A 21,081-nucleotide genomic window follows, 5' to 3' on the forward strand; every position below is an offset into this window, starting at 1 on the left:
TCAAAGTAAGGTCCCCTTATCCTAGAAACCTAGCTTTCATTTTCCCTTTTCTAATTTATTTGGGGGGGAGGCAGGGGATACAGTAAGGTGGAGGCAGTCATAGACTGACCAGCAGAGAGGCAGAAACAGAAAACACATATATATGGGATCTGCTGATATTCACTTATATCCACAGTTTTAGCTACCCACAGTAGGTATTAAGCTTATTGTATTCATTAATTATTCCAAAGACTCAATGAAGTCACTATTATGGCTACTCCATCCTTTGTCCATGATTTTTCAAGAATCTATGACTATAAAAACAACTGTGCAATAAACCTTCCTCTGATTCTTTAATATTTTGCAGTGAGCAACATGACGGGAACAAAAACCTATCCAATGAAGGATATCGATAGCTTTCTAACAAAAGTATGAAATGATCACCAAAGACTTAACTGGGGACAGGGAGGTGTGACTCGGTGGAGAGAGCAGCAGACCTAGAGTCAGGAGAACCTGGGCTGAAATATGACCTCAGATATCTCCTAGCTAGGTGACCTTGGGCAAGTCACTTTCCCATAATTGCCTAGCATTTGTCCTTCTGTCTTAAGAATTGTTACCCGACAGAAGATACGGGTTTAAGAGAACAACAAAAAAGAGTTAACTGGTCCAGGGGAATAAAACTGGAACTACTGACATGACTTCCAGGTCACAGGAGTACAAAAGACAATGCACCCTCAGGAGTAAGGAGCTACTCAGCTTCTGACCAGCATATTACCATGGCAAATACCACAGAGAAACTGTACCCAAACAAATAAATAACATTGTATGCTTGATGAATACCCCCTCTATGCCATTGTGAGGCAAACCTCCTTTTGGAGTTGTTAATTGCCTTCATTTCATTCCAGATTTGAACCTGAATCAACTGACTATCCGGAATCAGGCCTAGCCTACAATATTTAGGGTGCTTTGGCAGGACTGGATTACAATGACCTCATAGTTGAAAGTGGGAAAAAGGCAATGTGGAGGAAGGAGAAACTGATTGGATGCCCTGAAATAGGAGCCCCTTTAATCTCTGTCCCTTCAGCTATTGTGGTGGATAAAATTGCAACAAAGGCAGGCTGGGACAGTTTTCTCCACGGCAAGATTAACAGGGACATACAAACTGTTAGTAAAGTACTGGTCATCTCAATCAAAAAGCCAGGGGCCCCAACAGGACAAGAAAATCCTCCACTGGGACACAGTGAAGAGGAGTTCTGGGTGATTAGGAATGTCACAACTGGAAACAGCTAGAATAGGTGGATTGTCTTCATGTATAGATAGTGATGCCGTTCTCTGACAAATAAGGAATGTAAAGTATTTTATGGGACCCAGATGCCTCTGGCCATCTTGGCTAGAAAAACAAAACTTCCCCAGTCTAGATTCTCTCCTTTGGTTTCCCCAAGAAGTCCAGATCACCCCTAATTTTAACAAGGAAGAGTCCTCTGAGAGGCTCATAGCCCAAGCCAGTTATTTGTTCATTTGTAAATAAAAGTGAATCACACAAGTTATCCAGCAAGTTCCTGGTTTCAGAGACTGCATTGAGAGCTAGACTAAGAAATGGGGTTTGACAAAATGGGGGAAAGGATGGATTACAGAGTATTATTAATTATTAAATGATATAGCATAATATTAATTTTCCTTACTACATACTATCAAAGTCCAACTCACTCACCCTAGAAATTAGAAAGTAAATTAATTTATATTTGGGCATTTAGCTACTAGGGACAGATGGGGATATGCTCTGAAAATAAATGTTATAAAGTCTTTTGTTAAATTTGTATAACTCTACATTTGGGTAACAATGGACCATTAGCTATCAAATTTACATATCTTTTAAAATTTGGGGATAACAGTGATCTCTAGGACTACTAGGTAAGCCTGAGCTCTCCTAAAGACTGAATTTGAGGATTGTCTAAGAAATGTGCTAAATGTTCTGGGATTCCTTAGAAGGCATAAAAGAAACCACTAAGAACTGCCATTTGGGCTTTTGAAAGGCCTCATAGAGGCATGTGAAGGAATAATTCAGTCTCCAGACACTTTTCCAAAATTAGGGATAATGGCAAATGTATTAAACAAATGTATTCTTACTGGATTTGCCAAAAGCAGACAGTCCCTTACTTTGGCAGGAATGGCAAGAATCATCAGATATGTCAGCTAAAGCAATTTACATGTACTAATATAGCTGGGGAATGGCTGAATAAGCTGTGCTATATGGTTATACTGGAAAACTCTTGAGCCTTTTATAAAAGATGAGGAATAGGATGAGTTCAGAAAAAATCTTATGTGAACTTATGTAAAGACTTATATGAACTGATGCAAAGTGAAATAAACAGAATCAAAAAAGCAATGTATACAGTAACAGAAATATTGTATGATGATAAGTTGTGAAGGACTACATTATTATCAGTTCAACAAGATTCCAAGATAACCCCAAGGGACTCATGGTAAAAAAAAAATGCTATCTACAGCTAAAGAGAGCTGTTAGAATTTGATTGCTGATCAAAGCACACCATCCTTCACTTTTTTTTCTTCATGAGTTTTTTAAATTGTATTTGTGATATATATCCTCATTCATGTCGTGGGGAATTTGGAAATATGCATTGCATAAAATCACTGCATCATAATCTACATCAGACTATTATTGCCTCAGGGAAGGAAAGATCCAGAGGGATCTGAATTGCAAAATGTCAGAAAACAATTGTCAATTAATGCAATTTTTAAAAATTCAATTAAAGAAGAGGTGCTGGGTCCCTCAGGTGACATTAACAGTAAGAGAAGCTTTCTGCATTATCAAGGATAACATTTATAGGAATAACCCAGGCCCTGGTCTAGCTCACCAGAAACCCATTCCTAACACAACCTATATGGTCATTCTTGACCTCATCAATGTGGTAACCAAGAGCTATAGCAGCAGGACCAGAATGGTTTCAATATTCATGTTTTAGCACAGTGGGGCAGTGGCAGTATCTAGGGAAGAAGTATCACAGGGCCAATAGAATTAGCTACAGAAGGCCCAAAGTGTGCTGATGAAGAAATGGAAACTGAGGGAGAGGGTTGTCTATGCATGCATGGCTAAACAATTATGGTATATAAATGTGATGGAATCTTACTGTACTGTAGGAAATTACAAAGGGGATGTTTCTGAGAAGCCTGGGAAGGATTGTATGAAACCAAACAAGTGGAGTGAATACAAACAGAAGAACAACTTATACAAAGTCTTTGTATATACAATATATACAATATATAAAACAACTCTGAAAGACTTAGAATTCTGATCAGTATAGATCAGTACAGATTCCTGAGGATTAATGATGGAAGATATTACCCACCTCCTAATAAAGAAATGAATGCAAAATGAATCTCATAAGGGGTGGGGGGATATGGTCAATTTTGAAATTTGTTTTGTTGACTATACATTTGTAACAGGTTTTGTTTTTTTCTTTTTCAATGGAAAGGGAGGGGAGGGGAAGTGAGAAGGGAAAGGATCCTTGCTGATTAAAAAAATCTTAATTGCCCAGTTTTTGGTTTACTAAATCTGGAATTGGGAAGTCCCCTCCAAACTACTGCCATGTATTACCCATTGGTCATTGGATAACTCCTCTCAGGAAGGTCAAAGGGATTAATGGGCAAGAGGTAGGTTTGCTGAGAAGTGCCTCATTTTCTAATGACACAAGGGAGTGGAAACTACCTACCAGTCCCATAAAAAAGGTTTCAGGACCTCAGAAGCGATCTATAAAAAAGCAATGATTTCATATCTCCTTCATGAGGTCTCCAGGGAGGGTGAAATCAATTAATAAATAAGCATTTATTAAGCACCTATGATATGCACAATTAAGTGCAATTAATAAAACAATCCCTAGTTGCAAGCAGCTTACATTTTTTCCCCTTAAAACCCTTATTTTTCTTAGGAACAACTATTAAGACAGAAGGATAAGAACTAGGCAAATGGAGGATTAAGTGACTTGTCCATGGTCACAAAGTTAGGAAGTATCTGAAGTCAGATTTGAACCCAGGTCCTCCTGACTCCAAATCTGGCACTCTACTCACCATAGCCACCTCACCTACTTTTTTAAAAGTTTCTGTTGATGTCTTCTATTTTTTTATGTCATCAAAGAAAAACTTAAGATCAGAGAAAAAAATCACTACAACTGATCAGAATGTTGAAAAAGTCTGAAAATGTGTTATATGTCATACCTCTGAGTCCTCCCACCTCTATGAGGGTGGGTTTGGGGATAAGGGGCTTATATTCTAATGGGGGAGACAAGAAGTATTAAGTGATTATATTCAGAACAAATAAAAATAGATACAAAGTAGAGACTGAGAAGGATCGGGCACTAGCAGTTGGGAGAATAGGAAAGGTGCATGTATAGATAGCTGGCTGAATCAAAAGGGATTTTGAAGAAATAGAGGTTCTTCCTCAGATGCATAGGTATGAGGAGTTTTCCAGGCATGGGAAAAGGTCATTGCAAAGGCAAAGAGAGGACATCTCATGAATGAGGAACAGAGAGAAAACCAATTTGGCTGGACTATTGAGTACAGATTCTTGGCAGGCTGACCAGAAAACACTTGGGAATATTGTATAGGACAAGTTCATGTATCAATCAGAGCCCTGGGACAAATTTCATGCACAAGGCTAATGACCTTTTAGCTACCTGGCTGTTATCCATATTTTGGATTGGTGGCTTTCAGAAGTGTCCATCATCTGAGATGTAGCCCTGATGAGTGACTAAAAGAAAATTATCTTTATATTTCTTCAAGTTAGGGGATCAAACATTCAGCTTTCCCAGTGTCTCTTCCTGCTAGTATCTACCCTCCTAACTATTCCATCCTAACTTTCTGTAATATCTTTCCCCTACCTGCAAGGGTTTAAAGCTCAGAGTAAACACGGCAGCCAACAAACCCAGTGATTACAGAACATGTAAGGAGATATTCTGAGAGTACCTAAATGCCCTTGATGAATTTAAGGGTCTACAAACTATCAGCCAGCAAACTGTCTTCAATTTCTTGGAAAATTTAAGGACATCAGGTCATCACAAAGATAGTTAAGCAATATCTAAAAGTGGTGATTACAAAAGGCTGGTAAAGTTTCACCATGAACAGATACTGATACTTCTTTTCTTTTTCAACAGGCTCAATAGTATATTGGAGGAATGCTGAGGTTTGCTCAGACTTCAGCAAAGCATTTGAAAAAATAGCTCCTATCATTCTTGTAAAAAAGATGTTGAGAAATGAACTAGAAGTTAACATAATTGGAAAGATTTGGAGTTGGCTGAATAGCTTAATTTAGTGATGTACCTTTTAGAGATAGTGTCAGGTCCTGACCCCACCTTCCCCCCCAAGATTGAGTGCCATGCTCCCCCCACCACCACCACATGCTAAGTATGCCCTTAACCCACACAGGGGAGGGAGGAAGCACTGCCATTGAGCTGCTGGGCAGAGGGGTGGGTGAAGTGAGGAATGTCCTCAGCATGCAGAGAGGGGGAGGAGGGTACCCAAGTGCTCTGTTCCCCTCCAGCTCTGCCACCTGTGAGCAGCCCACTTTATCCCCTGTGGGAGGGGAGCATCCCCCCCCCCATTCCCCCTGCCTTTCTACTAACAAACTCTAGGGGTATAAAATAAGACTTTACCACAATACAGTTTAACAAAATAAAATTGAGCAAATTTACCAAAATCCATTTGTTCTCATTTGTCCTCATCTTTACACTTTTTGAAAATATTCCCTATCAACCAAACAGGGGATCTTTTCCTTCTATTTAGCTCCTCCAAAAGATGTACAAATATTTGCTTATGATACTCCCTCTTACTCTGAGAATTCCATTTCTGCCTAAACAACAAAGGAATGTTATTTGAGCATTTATACAACTACTAAAGAAAAATGCACATTAGTTCAAATGGCTCACTCATTTACTTGAGGAGTAACCAACTTGATTGCAGAGTTCCTATTTCAAGACAGTTTGCTTTTCTCTCTCCTTTTTATATAGGGGGACATATACAACTACTGATTTAGGACAAAAGTTTGTTAGTTCTTTTCAAAATGTGGGTGTGAGAAAAACATGGAATAATGGGGGTTCTATTTATACTACACTATCACACCTATGTATTATTTTATTGTGTCACAGATTTTTATTTTCTGTTTTCCACAGGGTGTAGGACATATGCATGTTGAATAAGCCAACTAAAGCCAAGTTTAAGGTCTCAAAACAAACGGAATTAGACATTTTAAGGTACATGTACATTCACCAAAGAGACAGGCTCTATGGTCACCAATGTTTCATTAATCAACATGAACTTAAGGTAGGAATTTAAGTTTAAGAAAAACTCACTTTCTGGCTATAGACTGCTTTTATTGAAAAATGAAATCTCTTTTATAAATTCTAGACATTAATGGACATATTTTTTTAGAAAATCTGGGCTCAAAGAGACCATAGATATCACAATATTCTCAAATTATAGGTAAGGAAAGAAACTGAGGTATGCCTATACTTTAAAACTTAAAAATTCAGTATCAACAACTGAATGCCAAATTGAACTATAAATCCAGGGAAGGCAAAAGTAAGTTTCTTATGGTCATACCAAATTCTCTCAAAAATGTATGACAATACAGGGTTTTTTAAAGGTTTCAAGTACTTTAGGGGACTGACTGTTGAAGACTTCCTCTTCTCAGTCAAAAAAAAAAAAGGGATGAGAGGTCACAGGGAAGGGAAGAAAGTATTCTATAGGTACAAAATGAGTCAAGCATTATCAATACATTGACAACATGCTCAATGTGTTGATTTGCTTTGCTTGACTATACTTTTGTGGTGAAAAGATAAGGGGAGGGAAGAAGGAAGTCAGGAGCCACTGGAAAGTTATAGCAATGTTAAAAAAAAGTAAAGATTTCAACAAAGCAGAGATTATTCCTCTTTTTATTGCCTAATAATCCTTTCTCAAGTTGTTTTTAAAATGCATAACATACATATGATCATAAAATAAATCAATTATACTGAAATCAGTTATTGACAAATTAGAAAATTCATAAGCCTCAGCTTAAAAACCTCTGCTAGAGGTTATCTACCATAAACAAAATATACAGCCAACAGTGTTCGTTCATTCATTTATTTTTAAATCCAAAGTATGATGAATAACTTAGGATCCTTGTTGTGAATAAACTTGCAGTGCTATTTTATAAATGCAGTTAAAATGCTTATTCTAGGTATAAGCATGTTTATGAATGAAATATCAAAGCCAAGTCAGCAGTTAGTTTATCTAGAACATGGGAAGCTAATATAATTTGAGGAGAAAGAACAAATTCCACCTCTGGCCCTAACTTACTACCTGTATGATCATGATCTGAGGCACATTGCTTAAAATTTTGGGGCCTGTTTCTTCATCTGTATACATGAGGAGAAGATATATTTTAAATGTATATATTTAATATACTTAATAATAAGTGTTTAGTATAAATATATATATACTAGATATATATTAAATCTATGATATCTGATTCATGAATTTGAAACACTGCTAAAAATGAGACATTAGTATATTTGAGATATATTTCATTATCACTTTGGCCTTCAGATTGTTTCAGAAATAGCAACTATGTGTGTCTCTTTCACCTTAAGCAGTAGATAGATTATAGCTAAGTTTCCAAAGGGTTGCTGATCTGGCATGAGAAAAAATGTTAAGAGAAATCAAAGGCAAGAAAGCTGTTCCCCGGGGAAAAAAGAAAAACTCTAGGTCAGAACAAAGAGGCACATAGCTCCTGAAAGAAATTCCATTCAAATGTTATACTATTCATTTATTAATCAAATGTTCTCAAGAGGATTACATAAAATAAACTGATTTATGGCCTGTATTGACTGAAAGCAAAAAAAAAAACTATTGTTAATACCTTTGTGTGCCAACCAAGAATCTTAGCTGTTGTGCAAACACTTCTTTCACATTCAAAGTGAATTTTTATAGGGACCAAATTGCCCTATGGGTATTCAGATATGATCACCTGTCCTACTAACCTAGTTTTATGAACTTTAATATAAAAGGATCCTTGTTTCTAGACTATTATGTCTCTATTTTTCAGCTCCAAATTTAATCTGTATGGGGATATATTCCCCTTCAAATGCCTTCTGTTAACATCTATATTTATTCTTTGACCCCCATTCCTTTTTTGGGGGTCAGGTCTGGTATGAGAGCTAGAGTCTTCCTCAATCTCACTGAGGCTGTAAGGGCATAGACACTTCTCAATAATGTCCCCAATCCTTGGGGAGGAAGACCCTAAAGGATCACCCTCAGGCAATTATCAATAATATGGAAATAGGTCTTGATCAACAACACATGTAAAACCCAGTGGAATTGTGTGTCAAATATGGGGGAGGGGAGGGAAAGAACATAAATCATGTAACCATGGAAAAATATTATAAATTAATTAAACTTTTTTTAAAAGTTCCTAATTTTGATAGTCATGGAAGCTTTACCCTGCTCTCTTTCACACTTAACTAGTTCACCCCAGCCTTGGCAGCCTAGTCTCCCTCCACTCCCAGGAGCTCATCATAGTTGTGCCAAACTTAGTAGACATCCAAAGTGGGCTTTAGCCTCACTAAAGTTCAGAATTCTTTAATTCTGGTGGTCCTCCTGCCTCAGCCTCCTTACTAGCTGAGATCCCAGGCATGTACTCCCACACTTGGCCCCCCCAATCCATTTTTAAAAAAAGGGAAATGAATGGAACTTTAAGAATCAAAAAACCAATTAAGCATACCACTTTGGCAGGTGACTGGAAGACAGACTGTTGAGGAGAGAGACTTGTGGTTGGGGAAACCAATTAGAAGGTTATTACAATAGTCCAGATGAGAGGTAATGAGGGCCAGATCGACAATGGTGGCTGAGAAGTATGAGTAGAGAGAAAGATGAAGAAACTACACCTTCTGCCTAAGTGGGGTAAGAAAGCAGTTTACTCTGAATTTACAAAACTGGGTGTATAGATGACAGAAATTCATGTGAATGTATAGAATTCTTGGAAGGGTATGGTACATAGTATCTGTATTTGTCACTATTTAGACCTATTTACATTTGAATATAGATTCTATAGTATCCATAAAAGCTTAATATCAGTGACTGCCTCCCTTTGAATTCTCTTTTATTAGTTCAATCAATCAGCAATTATCTATTCAGTAATTAAAATGTGCTGGACACTGAGCAAAGTGTGCTGGAGATACAATGACAAAAAAATGTGATAGTTTCTGTTCTCAATCAGCTTATAGAAGAGATCTGGGAGAAAGCCAATCCAAACACATACATATATGCATAATGCATACACAATGAAATACAAAGTAGTTTGGGGAAGGAGTGCTCCAGCATCTTGGAAAATCAGCAAATTGTTGTTGGAGAGCTTGATGTTATCTGGTTTGGGAGGGAGCCCACTTAAAGAATTACCAGGCTCTGAAGAATCTTTTAAAATAGAGGAATTTATTGAGTGAATGGCTGGGAGGCAGGTACAGGTGAAGTCTGCCCCCTTGGGGAGGTGGGGTCCAGGATTTTTATACCTTAAAGGAACAGAGACTGTGACCCGTAAAGGAAGGTGGAGAGGGAGACAAACAAGGAAGATTAGGTGACATTCCCATGTGAGGTGTCTTGGCGTCTGAAGTAGAAGCACAGGTATATATAGTTTATTACATATTAAGCCTAGATCATAAAGCTGGGTGGGTTGCATATCTCAGAGAATCTAGTGATATTTGAGATGCAAGCAAAAGGTATCTATCCATGCTAACACCCTCATCATAAAACTAGGAGACTGCATCTAAAACAGAAAGAAATGTATCTCAGAGAATCCTTTGCTTATGCAGTTTCTTTGGTGGTACAAGGGCTAGCTTTCTTCTACCACCAGCATTCCTGGGGTCCAGGATCAAGGAATTCCTCACATACTCTTTCTGACCTGGGATTCTTTGGGGTGTCCAGGAAACCATGCACCCCCATTCCAAAAGGACTTAAAGAAAATGTTCTTGCTCTGATCTTTGAAGAAAGCCAAAGATTTTAGGAGCAGGAAGAGAAGGAAGGAGTACACTGAGAAGCATGAGGAAAGCCAGAGGCAACACATAAAATGCTATATGGCAAATAGCAAAAAGGCCAGGGAGCCCACTTGCTTGCTGAGAGCTTGCTGAGAACATGTACTTCAGGAATACCCCTTTGGCAACTCTAGAAAGGATACACTGAAGAAGGGGAAATGTGAGGTCTAGTGATCAATTAGAGGACCTAGTGAAAAGGTGATGAGGGCCTGATCTAGTCATGAAGGCTACATAAGAGAAAAGAAGGATATCACAGAAACCATAAGACTTAGCAAGTGACTGGATATGTGAGGAGGGAGAGATTGATTCTTAGATTGTAATCAAATAGTGACACATGTATACATAAGTGTATAAAATTCTTAAAAGTGTCATTTAGCATATACTTATACAACATATATTTTGGTCACTATGCAGCCACCTATTTTATCATCTAGATTCCAAACCCTTAGTGGGGATAATTACGCTGACTCATCACCAGCCCTGGTTCCCCACCTTTTGATGAACAAACATTTATTAAGTACCTACAGTGTAAGAGACACTGTCCAGGCTCAAAAAACCCTCATCCATTACTGAAAAAAAGGAGCTTACTTTCTACTGGAGGAAGCAATCTGTACATATAACTTAATGCCTTGAATACAATTCAGAATTTTACTGTTACTCATAAGGTAGGTGTTACTTCTACCACCTCATTGTCAATCATCAACTAATACAATCTCTTATTCTTCCATGTAAAGGGTACAAAATCCTTTTGCATAAATTATCTGGCTTCAAGATCCTATCTATTCCCTGTGAGGCAGGCCATTATTTCCATTTTACAAAAGAGAAAACATGATCAGACAGGTTAAGTGATTTAGTCCAAAATTACACAGCTAATAGATGAGGAAGCTAGGAGCTTGACAAGTTTTTCTGACTCCTGCCATCCAAGGAAAGAACTAGCTCTTCCTTAATCTAATTCAGAGCAAATTAGACAAGGAAAAAGGTAGATATGAAAGCTGTTCATTTCCTCTCCCCCTGAAATCCTTATCATTCAATGTCTTTATCTTTTTTCTTTTAGACCTTTACTGTCAGGTTTAGTATCAGACAGAAGGGCAAGAGCTATGTAAAGAGAGTTAAGTGACTGGCCCAGGGTCATAGTTCGGAAGTGTCTAAGGCCAAATTTGAATTCATGTCCTTCAAAATCTAGACCTGGTGGTGCTCTATCCACTGTGCTACCTAGCTGGCCCCACAGCTTTTAACTTTTAGAAGAGGAAAGATTCTATGATACAAGGCCTGTAATTATAGAACCTTAAAAACAAAAAAATAGTAATCAACATGAAATGAGCCCAAGACCATTCAAAGACAAGACAAAACACATACACACACACACACATAAAAGGAAAAACTGAAATTTAAGGCCATTTTATGTTTATACAGATTTTGGAACCCATAACATAATTTTTCAAAAACAAAACAGCTTCAAAGTGTTAAGAAATCAGAAATAGTAACTTCCTTCTTTTGAAACACTAGAAAAAAATTTTTAATTAAGAAATCCAAAAAAACTATATAAAGATGTGGAGGCTCTATAGTTCTTTTTTATGCTTACTATTTGATCTGAATAACAATACTGCTGAAGAAGAAAAATGTGCCCCTTTAAAGAAAGCATTCTACACCAAAAGTGGTATGTCTAGCAAGGAAAAAAAATACAACACCCAAATTAGATGTTTTTTGATGACTGGGAAGAATTTCAAATAATTTTTAAAAGACCAATTTCTAGTCATTACAACATTTGTCATATTTAAAACCTGCTGCCCTTACAAATGCCTTCTTAAACTGAAGAAGTTTGAGTATATTTCAGAGGGGAACAGTTCTGAGAAAGAATTTCAAAGAAACAGCTCTAAAAAGCATTTTAATACACAGAATGTTGTTGAAATTATTCAAAGAGAAAGGCAGCACAATGTTAAAAAAAACAACAAAAAAACCCCTTACCTTCTGTTTTAGAATCAATAACTATTGGTTCCAAGGCAGAAGAGTGGTAAGGGCTGGGCAACTGGGATTAAGTGACTTGCCAAGGGATATATAGCTAGGAAGTGTCTGAGACTAGATTTGAACCTAGTACCTCCAATTTCCTGGACTGGCTCTCCATCCACTTAGTTGTCGACTTGTGCCACCACCCCCCTTTTTTTTCCAGCACAGTTTTCAAAGAAATGTGAACAAGAATTTGACACTTAAAAGTCTACATAAAGGTAGGTACCATTTTCTCCCCTTCCAAGAATAATGAGAATTTAAATAAAATAACAGGCAAAAATTGTTGGGCCACAGACCATCTTATATGAGTAGATAGTTTGCATAATAATGATATCACAGGGCCCTGAAGTAAATATTGTAAATGAAATAATTTAAAATAGTCTGTCAAAGTATACTGACAAAGGAAAATTCTCCAATTCCTTAATTTTGTAGAAGGGACAGAGAATATAAAATGTAGAAAAAATAAACTTTTTCATCAGAAGAGTCTTGAAAAATTAAAAAGCAGAACTGCTGAACCAAGTAGGAAAACAGACACAGAAAGGGGAAATAATTTGCAAGAAAAAAAGTCATTAAGCAGGTCAGAGAGAAAACCAGAAATAAAAATCCAGATTTCCTGATTTCCAGTCCAACTTACCTACTTTAAAATAAACATACCCTCAAAACTATTCTTCATACAGAAACCATTTCCTTTCACAATGTTTTTTAATTTTTTAATTCACTTTTGAATTTTAAGGGAAAAGAAAATCTTCTCATTATTATAGACTGTTGTTATCCATTTAGTCCACTAAAACAAGGAATAATTCACTCAAAACTTCATTTCAGACTCCTCTTTCTGCTTCCCTGTAAACTACTTAGCAACATATACATTATGATTTATTTTCTCAAAGGAGACAATAAAAGTCAATTTTTAAAGGCTAAAAAAGCCTGAGGAAAACTCAAAAGGCTAGAGACACCCATCTCTATAAATTTAATAATTTATAAGACATACAGCATTCTCTGGGCTAATAAACATCAGTTTTGTTCATTGTTATTTTCTTTCAGCTTGAAAAACTATAGTTCCTAATTTTTCAGTCATATAGAAGTCAAACACTATAACAAGTATTTAATAAGTTTTTTATGCAGTTTTATAAACAAAGGATAAAGGAGTTCACAAAACATAAAACAGATAATTTCAACTACATGAAATTAAAAAGCTTTTGTTGGAATAAAAACATAAAGAGAAAAAGCAAAATGAGAAAAACATTTGCATTAAATAAAATATTACTGATAAAGGTCTAATATCCAAACTTGCTAAGGAATTGATACAATTATGTTAAACCAAAAATCATCAATTCCCAAATAAAAATGATCAAAGCATTTAAACAGTTTTCAAAATAAAAAAGATTTGCAAACTTGAAAGGACCACATACAAAATTAATCCAAATCTCTAGTATAAGAGAAATAGAAGTTAAAACAACTCTTGATAACTCACTTCATGACATGCAAACTGGCAAAGAAGAAAAAAATTAACAGTTGATGTGGTTTTTTTTTTTAAGTTTTGGAAATCTTTATTTAATTAATTAATTTTGAATATTTTTCCATGGTTACAAGATTCTTTCCCTCCCCTTCCCCAATCCCCCTCCCGTAGCCGTTGACAGTTGATATTGCTCTGGCAAAAAAGGCAAATTGATGCCTTGTGGCAGTTATGAAGTGTCTAACTATTTTAGATTTCAAGTTGGAATTAAGAAAAAAAATTATTAAATTGTTCAAACCCTTTCATCCCCCAATCCCACTTCTAGGCATAGACCCAAGGAAGTCAGAGATATAAACAAAGTTCCAATATATGCCAAAATATCTATAGTGGCACTCTTTGTGGCAACAAAGAACTAGAAATAAAGTGGGTACTAATCAATTAGGAAATAGGGCAAAAAACTATTGTATTTGAATATAATTAAACAGTTTTGTACAGTAACAAATAGTGAATGTAGGGACAGTTAAATGGCTCAGTGGCTAAAGTGCAGGCTGGGAGACAGTAGGTTCCTGGGTTCAAATCTGGCCTCAGACCCTTCCTACCTATGTGACCTTTGGCAAGTGACTTAATCCCAAATTGCCTAGCCTTTACACTGCTCTTCTGCTTTGGAACCAATACTTAGTAAGGATTCTAAAAGAAAAGGTATGGGTTTAAAAAAAATATAGTGCATATAAAGGCTTCAAAGAAACATGAGAATATTTCTGCAAAATGACATGGATGAAATAAGAACAAAGAATAATTTTACATGACTATAACAATTTAAAGATTACTAAAAGGAAACTGAACTAAAGATTACTAAAAGAAAGTAATGGCAACACCAGTGAAGGTTCTAGAGAAGTCACAATGAAACACTTCCCCTCACAGAAGGGGAAGTAGAGGACTACTAGGTCTAAAAACCAAGTAAGTTGTAAAGTACAGTCTTTGTATTGGGTATTTTTACTTAGTTGTTTCTCTTTTGCCACAAGAAATGGATTAATGGAGGAAGGGGATAAAAACAACTTATGCAAAGATTTAAGGCATCAATAAAAAAAATTTTTTAAGTAGTCTTAATAAAACCAGAGAAAATAACAACATTATATATCTAGTTCCTCAGTGAAGACAATTCTCTTCCATTATTAAGGCACATCTGACATAAGGGTCTCATTTTACATACTTACTGCCGAAAGGCTGTCATTGTATTCTCTAAATTCTCTCCAGCACCTGTAAAAACGTGAAATAAATTCTCATTTATTCATTTTCTCAATATCAAAGCACAATTCTTGATTGAATTACTATATTTTAAAAAGACAAATCTAACTTGTCTTTGAACATACATTAGGTAGTCATCAAAATGTAACCTAACTCAAAAGACACTGTTTTAAGAGGTCAGAGTTTACAGAGCTTTTGTTTCTTCAGCTGCATTCAGGAGCAAACAATGATTAAAACATGACCAAAGCAACATTAGCAGATAGAATAACTAAAACGCCCTCCAATGATCCAGTTACACATTCCTGTTTTCTTGTGTAAAAAAGGATGACAAAGAAGATGGCTTACTACAGTATAAATTTAAAGAAATACCAAATGTTTAAATGGAATTAATTTCTTTAAGTCTTCATAGGCACAGAGGAAAAATGTAGTCAAAATTAAAGTGACTACATACAGTTAACAGATAATGTAGAAAATAGTCTCATACAATGAAAATCCACAAAAGTTAAAAAAATATCCCAAAACTAAAATATGAACAAAAATTTGAATGTTTAAGATATGCATATGGAAAAATATTATGGCAACATAACAAATAGAAAACCAATTTCTCCATAGCAAAAAGCCACACTTATCCCCTTGAAAATTGTTATTGAATGATTTCATAGTTTATTGCTTCAAAGTACACTTATAAATGCATTAAATGGTCATTTTTACTACGTGTTTTCTGTTGCTTGTCAAGTAACAACCTAACAAATACCATAATGTGCAGCATTTAAACACAAGTTTCACCCAATGTTAAAAACATTATGCTGGTTAAATTAAAAAGTTATCCATCAAGATAAAATCAGAGCAATTTCAACAGTATAAGATACAGAGTAGAATGAAGAAAGATAATTTCAATCTGAGTCTTCCTTCAATAAGCACCAGAAAAGAGAAAATTAAATGAAAAACAACCCCTTCTTATGGAACTTAATAGCATATGAAGAAATCACAAACATATTTTTGAACAAACTTTCATTTTTAATTTTGAGTTCCAAGTTTTCTTCTACCCCTGAGTCCTTTCCCTACTCCTTGAAAAGGCAAGCAATATGATATTAATTATACATATGAAGTCATGCAAAGCATTTTCCTATTCGCAATGTTGCCCAAAAAAAGGTAATTAAAATAAAGCAGAAAACTTTTGTTTTACCATTACTAGGTCTATATCCCATAGAAAGAAAAAGAAAAGGGAGGGAAGGACCTACTTCTACAATTATAGAATAGCTAAACAAACTGGCATATAATGGTCATGCAATACTATTTTGCTATAAGGAATGATGAACAGAATGATTTCAGAAAGAATTGAGTAAAATAAGCAGAACCAGGAAAATATTGTACACAGTAATATTGTGAAATGATCAATTGTGATAGACTTATCAGCAATGCAATGATCCAGGACAATTCTGAGAAACTTATGACAAAGAATGCTATCCACCTCCAGAGAAAGAACTGTTGGAGTCAGAATGTAGATGAAAACATATGATTTTTCAATTGTTTATTTGGGTTTATGTTTTGGGGTTTTTAAGATTATTCACAATAATGAACAATATGCAAATATGTTATACATGATAATACACATGTAAATAACCCAGATCAAATTGCCTACCAGCACTGGGAAGGGGAAGAGAAGGTAGAGAGAGAAATAAGTTCAATCCTATAACTTAGTAAAACTTAAATGGAAATTTGTTATAATGTGTAATAAGTAAATAAAGGGGAAATCTACCACAGAAAAAAAATAAATAAAAAGTTTACCAAAAAGTGAATTTATTATGTTAAAAAAAGAAAAATGCATGTTTCAATTTGCATTCAGAGTTCCTCAGTTCTCTCTCTGGAGGTGGATACCATTTTTCATCATGAGTCACTTGGAATTTTCTTGGATCATTATCTTGATCAAAGTAGCCAATGTTTCATAACTGATCATCTTTACAACATTGATGTTTGTAGCAGTCCACACCTAGCTATGGTCAAGGGAGACAGAATGTACAGAGTGGCTTAGAAGAGAGCATGCTCAGTCTGAGCTAGTAAAGCCTCTAACCCTTGATCCCAGCTTCCCCCAGGTTAGGCGGGAAAACAGGTTTCTTTGTGTTCATCTGGCTAAGATAAACCACACCTATACCTTGTTGTAATTTACAATTACCCAATGGCAATACATGATGTAATTCATCAATATATATTGGGTAAATTGCATGTCAAAGACATTAAAAGAAGCCACAGCAGTCACCTCCCCTCTCTTGGATCTTACCTTTCACCTATGTCTGTCTTTGCTGGAGCTTGAGGCCAAACTCCATCTTTAATTCCTTTCCTTCACAATCTCTCTCACCGGGGACCTGGCCTTGGGCCAGGCACTTTCTTTTCCAATGCTAATACCTAGCTCTTTCTAATTCATTCCATTGCCTGCACCCTATTCTCTCAGCTGTAAGGTTCCGGCTTGGCAAATAGTCTGAAGAAGCTAGGCTGATCTCTCAGCTAGCTTTATCATTTCTCCTGACCTGTGTGGTATTAATTTTGGATCACTGGATGGATTATGCCTTTGTGCTGTTCAGAGAGATCGGAGTTCTGCTGTGGCTCCATTAATAAGGCCTGGTTTCTGACTCATTTCTGCTATCTCATACCTGGCTCTCTCATGCAGCCGGCCCCCCCCCCCCCCCAATCTACTATCTTTTCTCTCTCTCTCCCTCTCTCCTGGAGGCATTTGCAGAGACTGCCTCAATGTTATTGTGTACAATGTTTTTCTGCATTTGCTTACTTCACTTTGCATCTGTTCACATAAGTCTTCTCATGTTTTCCTGACATCATCTCTCTGATCATTTCTTTTAATACAACAGTATTCCAGCACAATCATCTACCACATGTTCAGCCATTTCCCAATTAAAGTCCATCCCTTCAATTTCTAATTTTTTACCATTACAAAAAAAATTGCTATAAATATTTTTTAACACATAGGGCCTTTTTTCCTTTTTCTTTGTTTTCTTTGGGATAGACACAGTAGTAGAATTGCTGGGTCAAAAGGTATATGCACAGTTTTACATCCCTTTGGGCATCATTTCAAACTGTACTCCTGAATGACTGGATGAGAAAAAAACTTCAACTTTGCATTAGTGTACCTTCTTTCCTACATCCCCACCAGCATTTTTTCATTTCCTTTTTCTGTCATGTTATCCAATCTGACAATTATGAGGTGCTTTCTCAAAAGAGTTGCTTAAATTTTCTTTTCTCTAATCAATAGTAATTTAGAGCATTTTTTCATGTGACTATTAATAGGTTTGATTTCTTTTTCTGAAAACTGCCTGTTCATATCCTTTGACCAATTATCAATGGGGGGGGGGGGCAGTGCTTATTTTTGTATACAGTTTCCTGTATATTAGAGAGAAGGGCTTTATTGGGGAAACTTGCTATAAATTGTTTTCCAGTTTCTTGCTTTCCTTTTAATTTTGTCTGCATTGGTGGTGTTTGTGTAAAACCTTTTTAATTTCATGTAATCAAAAATATCCAATTTATCTCCCTTGGTCCTCTTTATCTCTGGTTTGGTTTATAAACTTTTCTCTTATGCATAGATCTGAGGTAAATATCTTAATGCTACCCTAATTTACTTAAGATATCGCTTTTTATGTCTCACTTTGAACTTACTTAGGTATATAATGTGAAATATTGGTCCAAGGCTTTATAAAAGATCTATGCATAAGATAATAATATACACAGTATATGTATATGTATATGTATATACAATACACAGTATTGACTCCAAGATGGAAGGTAAGGGTTTATTTAAAAAAAAAAAACAACTAGTTTGGGGGGTCAGTTGGGTGGCTCAGTGGTCTGAGAGGCACATCGAGAGATGGGAGGTCCTAGGTTCAAATCTCAGACACTTCCTAGCTGTGTGACCCTGGGCAAGTCACTTAATCCCCTTTGCCTAGGCCTTACCTCTCCTGACTTGGAACCAATAGATAGTATTGATTCTAAGACAGAAGGTAAGATTTGGGAAAAAAAAAACCTAGATTAGTATGATTATTTACTATTGTATATTATCTACCTAATATAATCCACTGATCCACTACTCCATTTCCTAACCAATATCAGGTTGTTTTGATGATTATTATTTTTATAATATAGTTTGAAATCTGGTATTGTTAGGCTGTCTTCCTTCACATTTTTTATTGATTCCTTGGATATTCTCAACTTCTTTTATTCTCCCAGATAAATTTTTTTCTTATTTTTTCTAGCTCATACACATTAACATACAAAATACCTATATTTTATGCTCTCTAGAGGCTGATGCCATGTGGTTTTTCATCTTCTTATTTCCCAGCACCTAGTACGATGCCTTGAATATTGTTAAGTATTTATTTTAATATGTCTTTTCTCTAGTTGAGTCCACCTGACTCAGGAAGGGTGGGATATGGTTAATATTAAATTAGGAAACCAAGAGAGGAAGGTGGTAGTTATTCTAGCAAGGCTTTAAAGTTTAAAGGATGGGTAAACTTTCATTATGTAGACATGAGGAAAGTCAAAAGATTATTGCTGGTATAGGAAATAGTCTGAACAAAAGCACAGAGGCAGAACATGTGAGAACAGTGAAACTATCTTGACTGAACAATGTATATATAGTATAGGTTCTAGTATAAGATGCTAATATCTCTGCTTCCTTATGTGGATTACTAGTTATCACTTATTATACTGTTTAACTCAATTTTATGTGACTAGAGATTTTTTGAACCCATAATGTCATGCTGACCTCAGTAACTCTCCAGGAATGCCAGATATACAATGAATTATAGGCTCTCTCAGATTCTGCATCCACCCAAAACATTCTTCCTTTTGGGCCCCCTTACCCAGCTCTTATGTTTTGGGTTCATTTAAATTTACTGAATACTTACATTTACTGATATCCATCTCAATCTACCTTGCTTTCAAGTTGCACTCCCTGGAAAATTGCTTAAGTTCTCACAAACACTTTTTTTGGCACCGGGACATATTTTTATTTCATTAAATATTTCACAATTACAAGTAAAAAAAATTTGAGTTTAACATGTCCTCCCTCCTTCCTACTCTTTGAGAAAATATGCAATGTATGTATTATATTTGATTATACATACAAAATCATCAAAACATTTCCATATTAGCCATATTGCAAAAAACAAAGAAAGTAAAAAATTTATGTTTCAATCTGTACTCTAAAGTTCATCAGGCCAATTATGCTTTCTTGTCCAAATTCCTTTCAAAAGCTCTCTACAAAACTATGCTTCTACTACTTCTCTCACTCTCTCATCAACCCTTTGTAGTCTGGCTCCCAACCTACTCAACTGTAATTGCTTTCACCAAAAATTCCCAAGGATCTCTTAATTGACAGATTTAATATATTAAATCTTCTTCTACCTCCCTAATGCAGTTGATACTGTGGACTATCTTCTCCTACAAGATGTTCTCTAGATTTTTGTGGTAACACTCTGGTGGTTCGTCTCATATCTTTCTGCTCCTTTTCTGTCTTCTTTGCTTGCTCATCATCCATGTCACATCCCCTAATTCTGGATATATTTCCCAAAGTTCTGCCCTAGGTCATACTTTCTCTTTCCTTGATATTCTCTCTTTTAACTTCATCAGCTCCGAAGTGTTTAACTATCATCTCTATGCAGATGATTCACATCCCCTTTTCTGCAACTTCAATTGCTTCTTGGACATTTCAAATTGGATGTCCTTATTTTGGACATCTCAAACTCAAAAGGTCCAAACCTAATCTCATCATTTTTTCCTTCAAACTCAATTCTCTTCCAAATCTATTTCTGTCAAAGGTAACATCATCCTTTCATTCTCCCAAATTTATAACCTTAATATCTTTGACTGTTCACTTTCTCAATCCCACTTACCCAATCAGCTTCTCTGTTTCTACCTTCACAGTAGCCTCCCATATAACTCCTTCTCTTCACTTATACAAATTACTCTCTTAGTTTAGGTTCTTATTACTTCTTAACCCAGATTTTTCTAACAGGCTTCTGTACTCCAAGATCCAGCTAAACTGATCTTTTCCTTATTTTCTTTACAGGACATTTCACCTCCATACCACATGCCTGGAATACACTCCCTCCCACCTTCTGCCTTTAGAATTACTCTTTTACTTTAAGATGTCAACTTAAGTACACTCTTCTGTATAAAGCTTTGAACCCTGATGCCCTGAAATACTAATGCCCTTCCCTCACAATCTATCTGGCAGTTAACCACTTTGTATAGACTTATTTCTAAATTTATTGGCTATATTAAGCTGTACATATTTCTATACATACTTGGTGTCTTTCC

General features: G+C 35.9%; 1 protein-coding gene across 5 annotated transcripts in view; it reads right to left on the bottom strand.

Moving 5' to 3' along the window:
- Positions 1–21,081, bottom strand: part of GDPD1 (glycerophosphodiester phosphodiesterase domain containing 1) — a 64,060-nt gene that overhangs the window by 24,490 nt on the left and 18,489 nt on the right. For all 5 annotated transcript variants that reach the window (XM_056816494.1, XM_056816495.1, XM_001362738.5 and 2 more), the window contains one exon: positions 14,727–14,769. In XM_056816494.1, the coding sequence (XP_056672472.1) occupies positions 14,727–14,743 (17 nt within the window). In that variant the 5' untranslated portion in view covers positions 14,744–14,769. The remainder of the gene's footprint in view (positions 1–14,726; positions 14,770–21,081) is intronic.

The sequence above is a fragment of the Monodelphis domestica genome, chromosome 2, assembly GCF_027887165.1.
Source record: "Monodelphis domestica isolate mMonDom1 chromosome 2, mMonDom1.pri, whole genome shotgun sequence".
NCBI lineage: Eukaryota > Metazoa > Chordata > Mammalia > Didelphimorphia > Didelphidae > Monodelphis > Monodelphis domestica.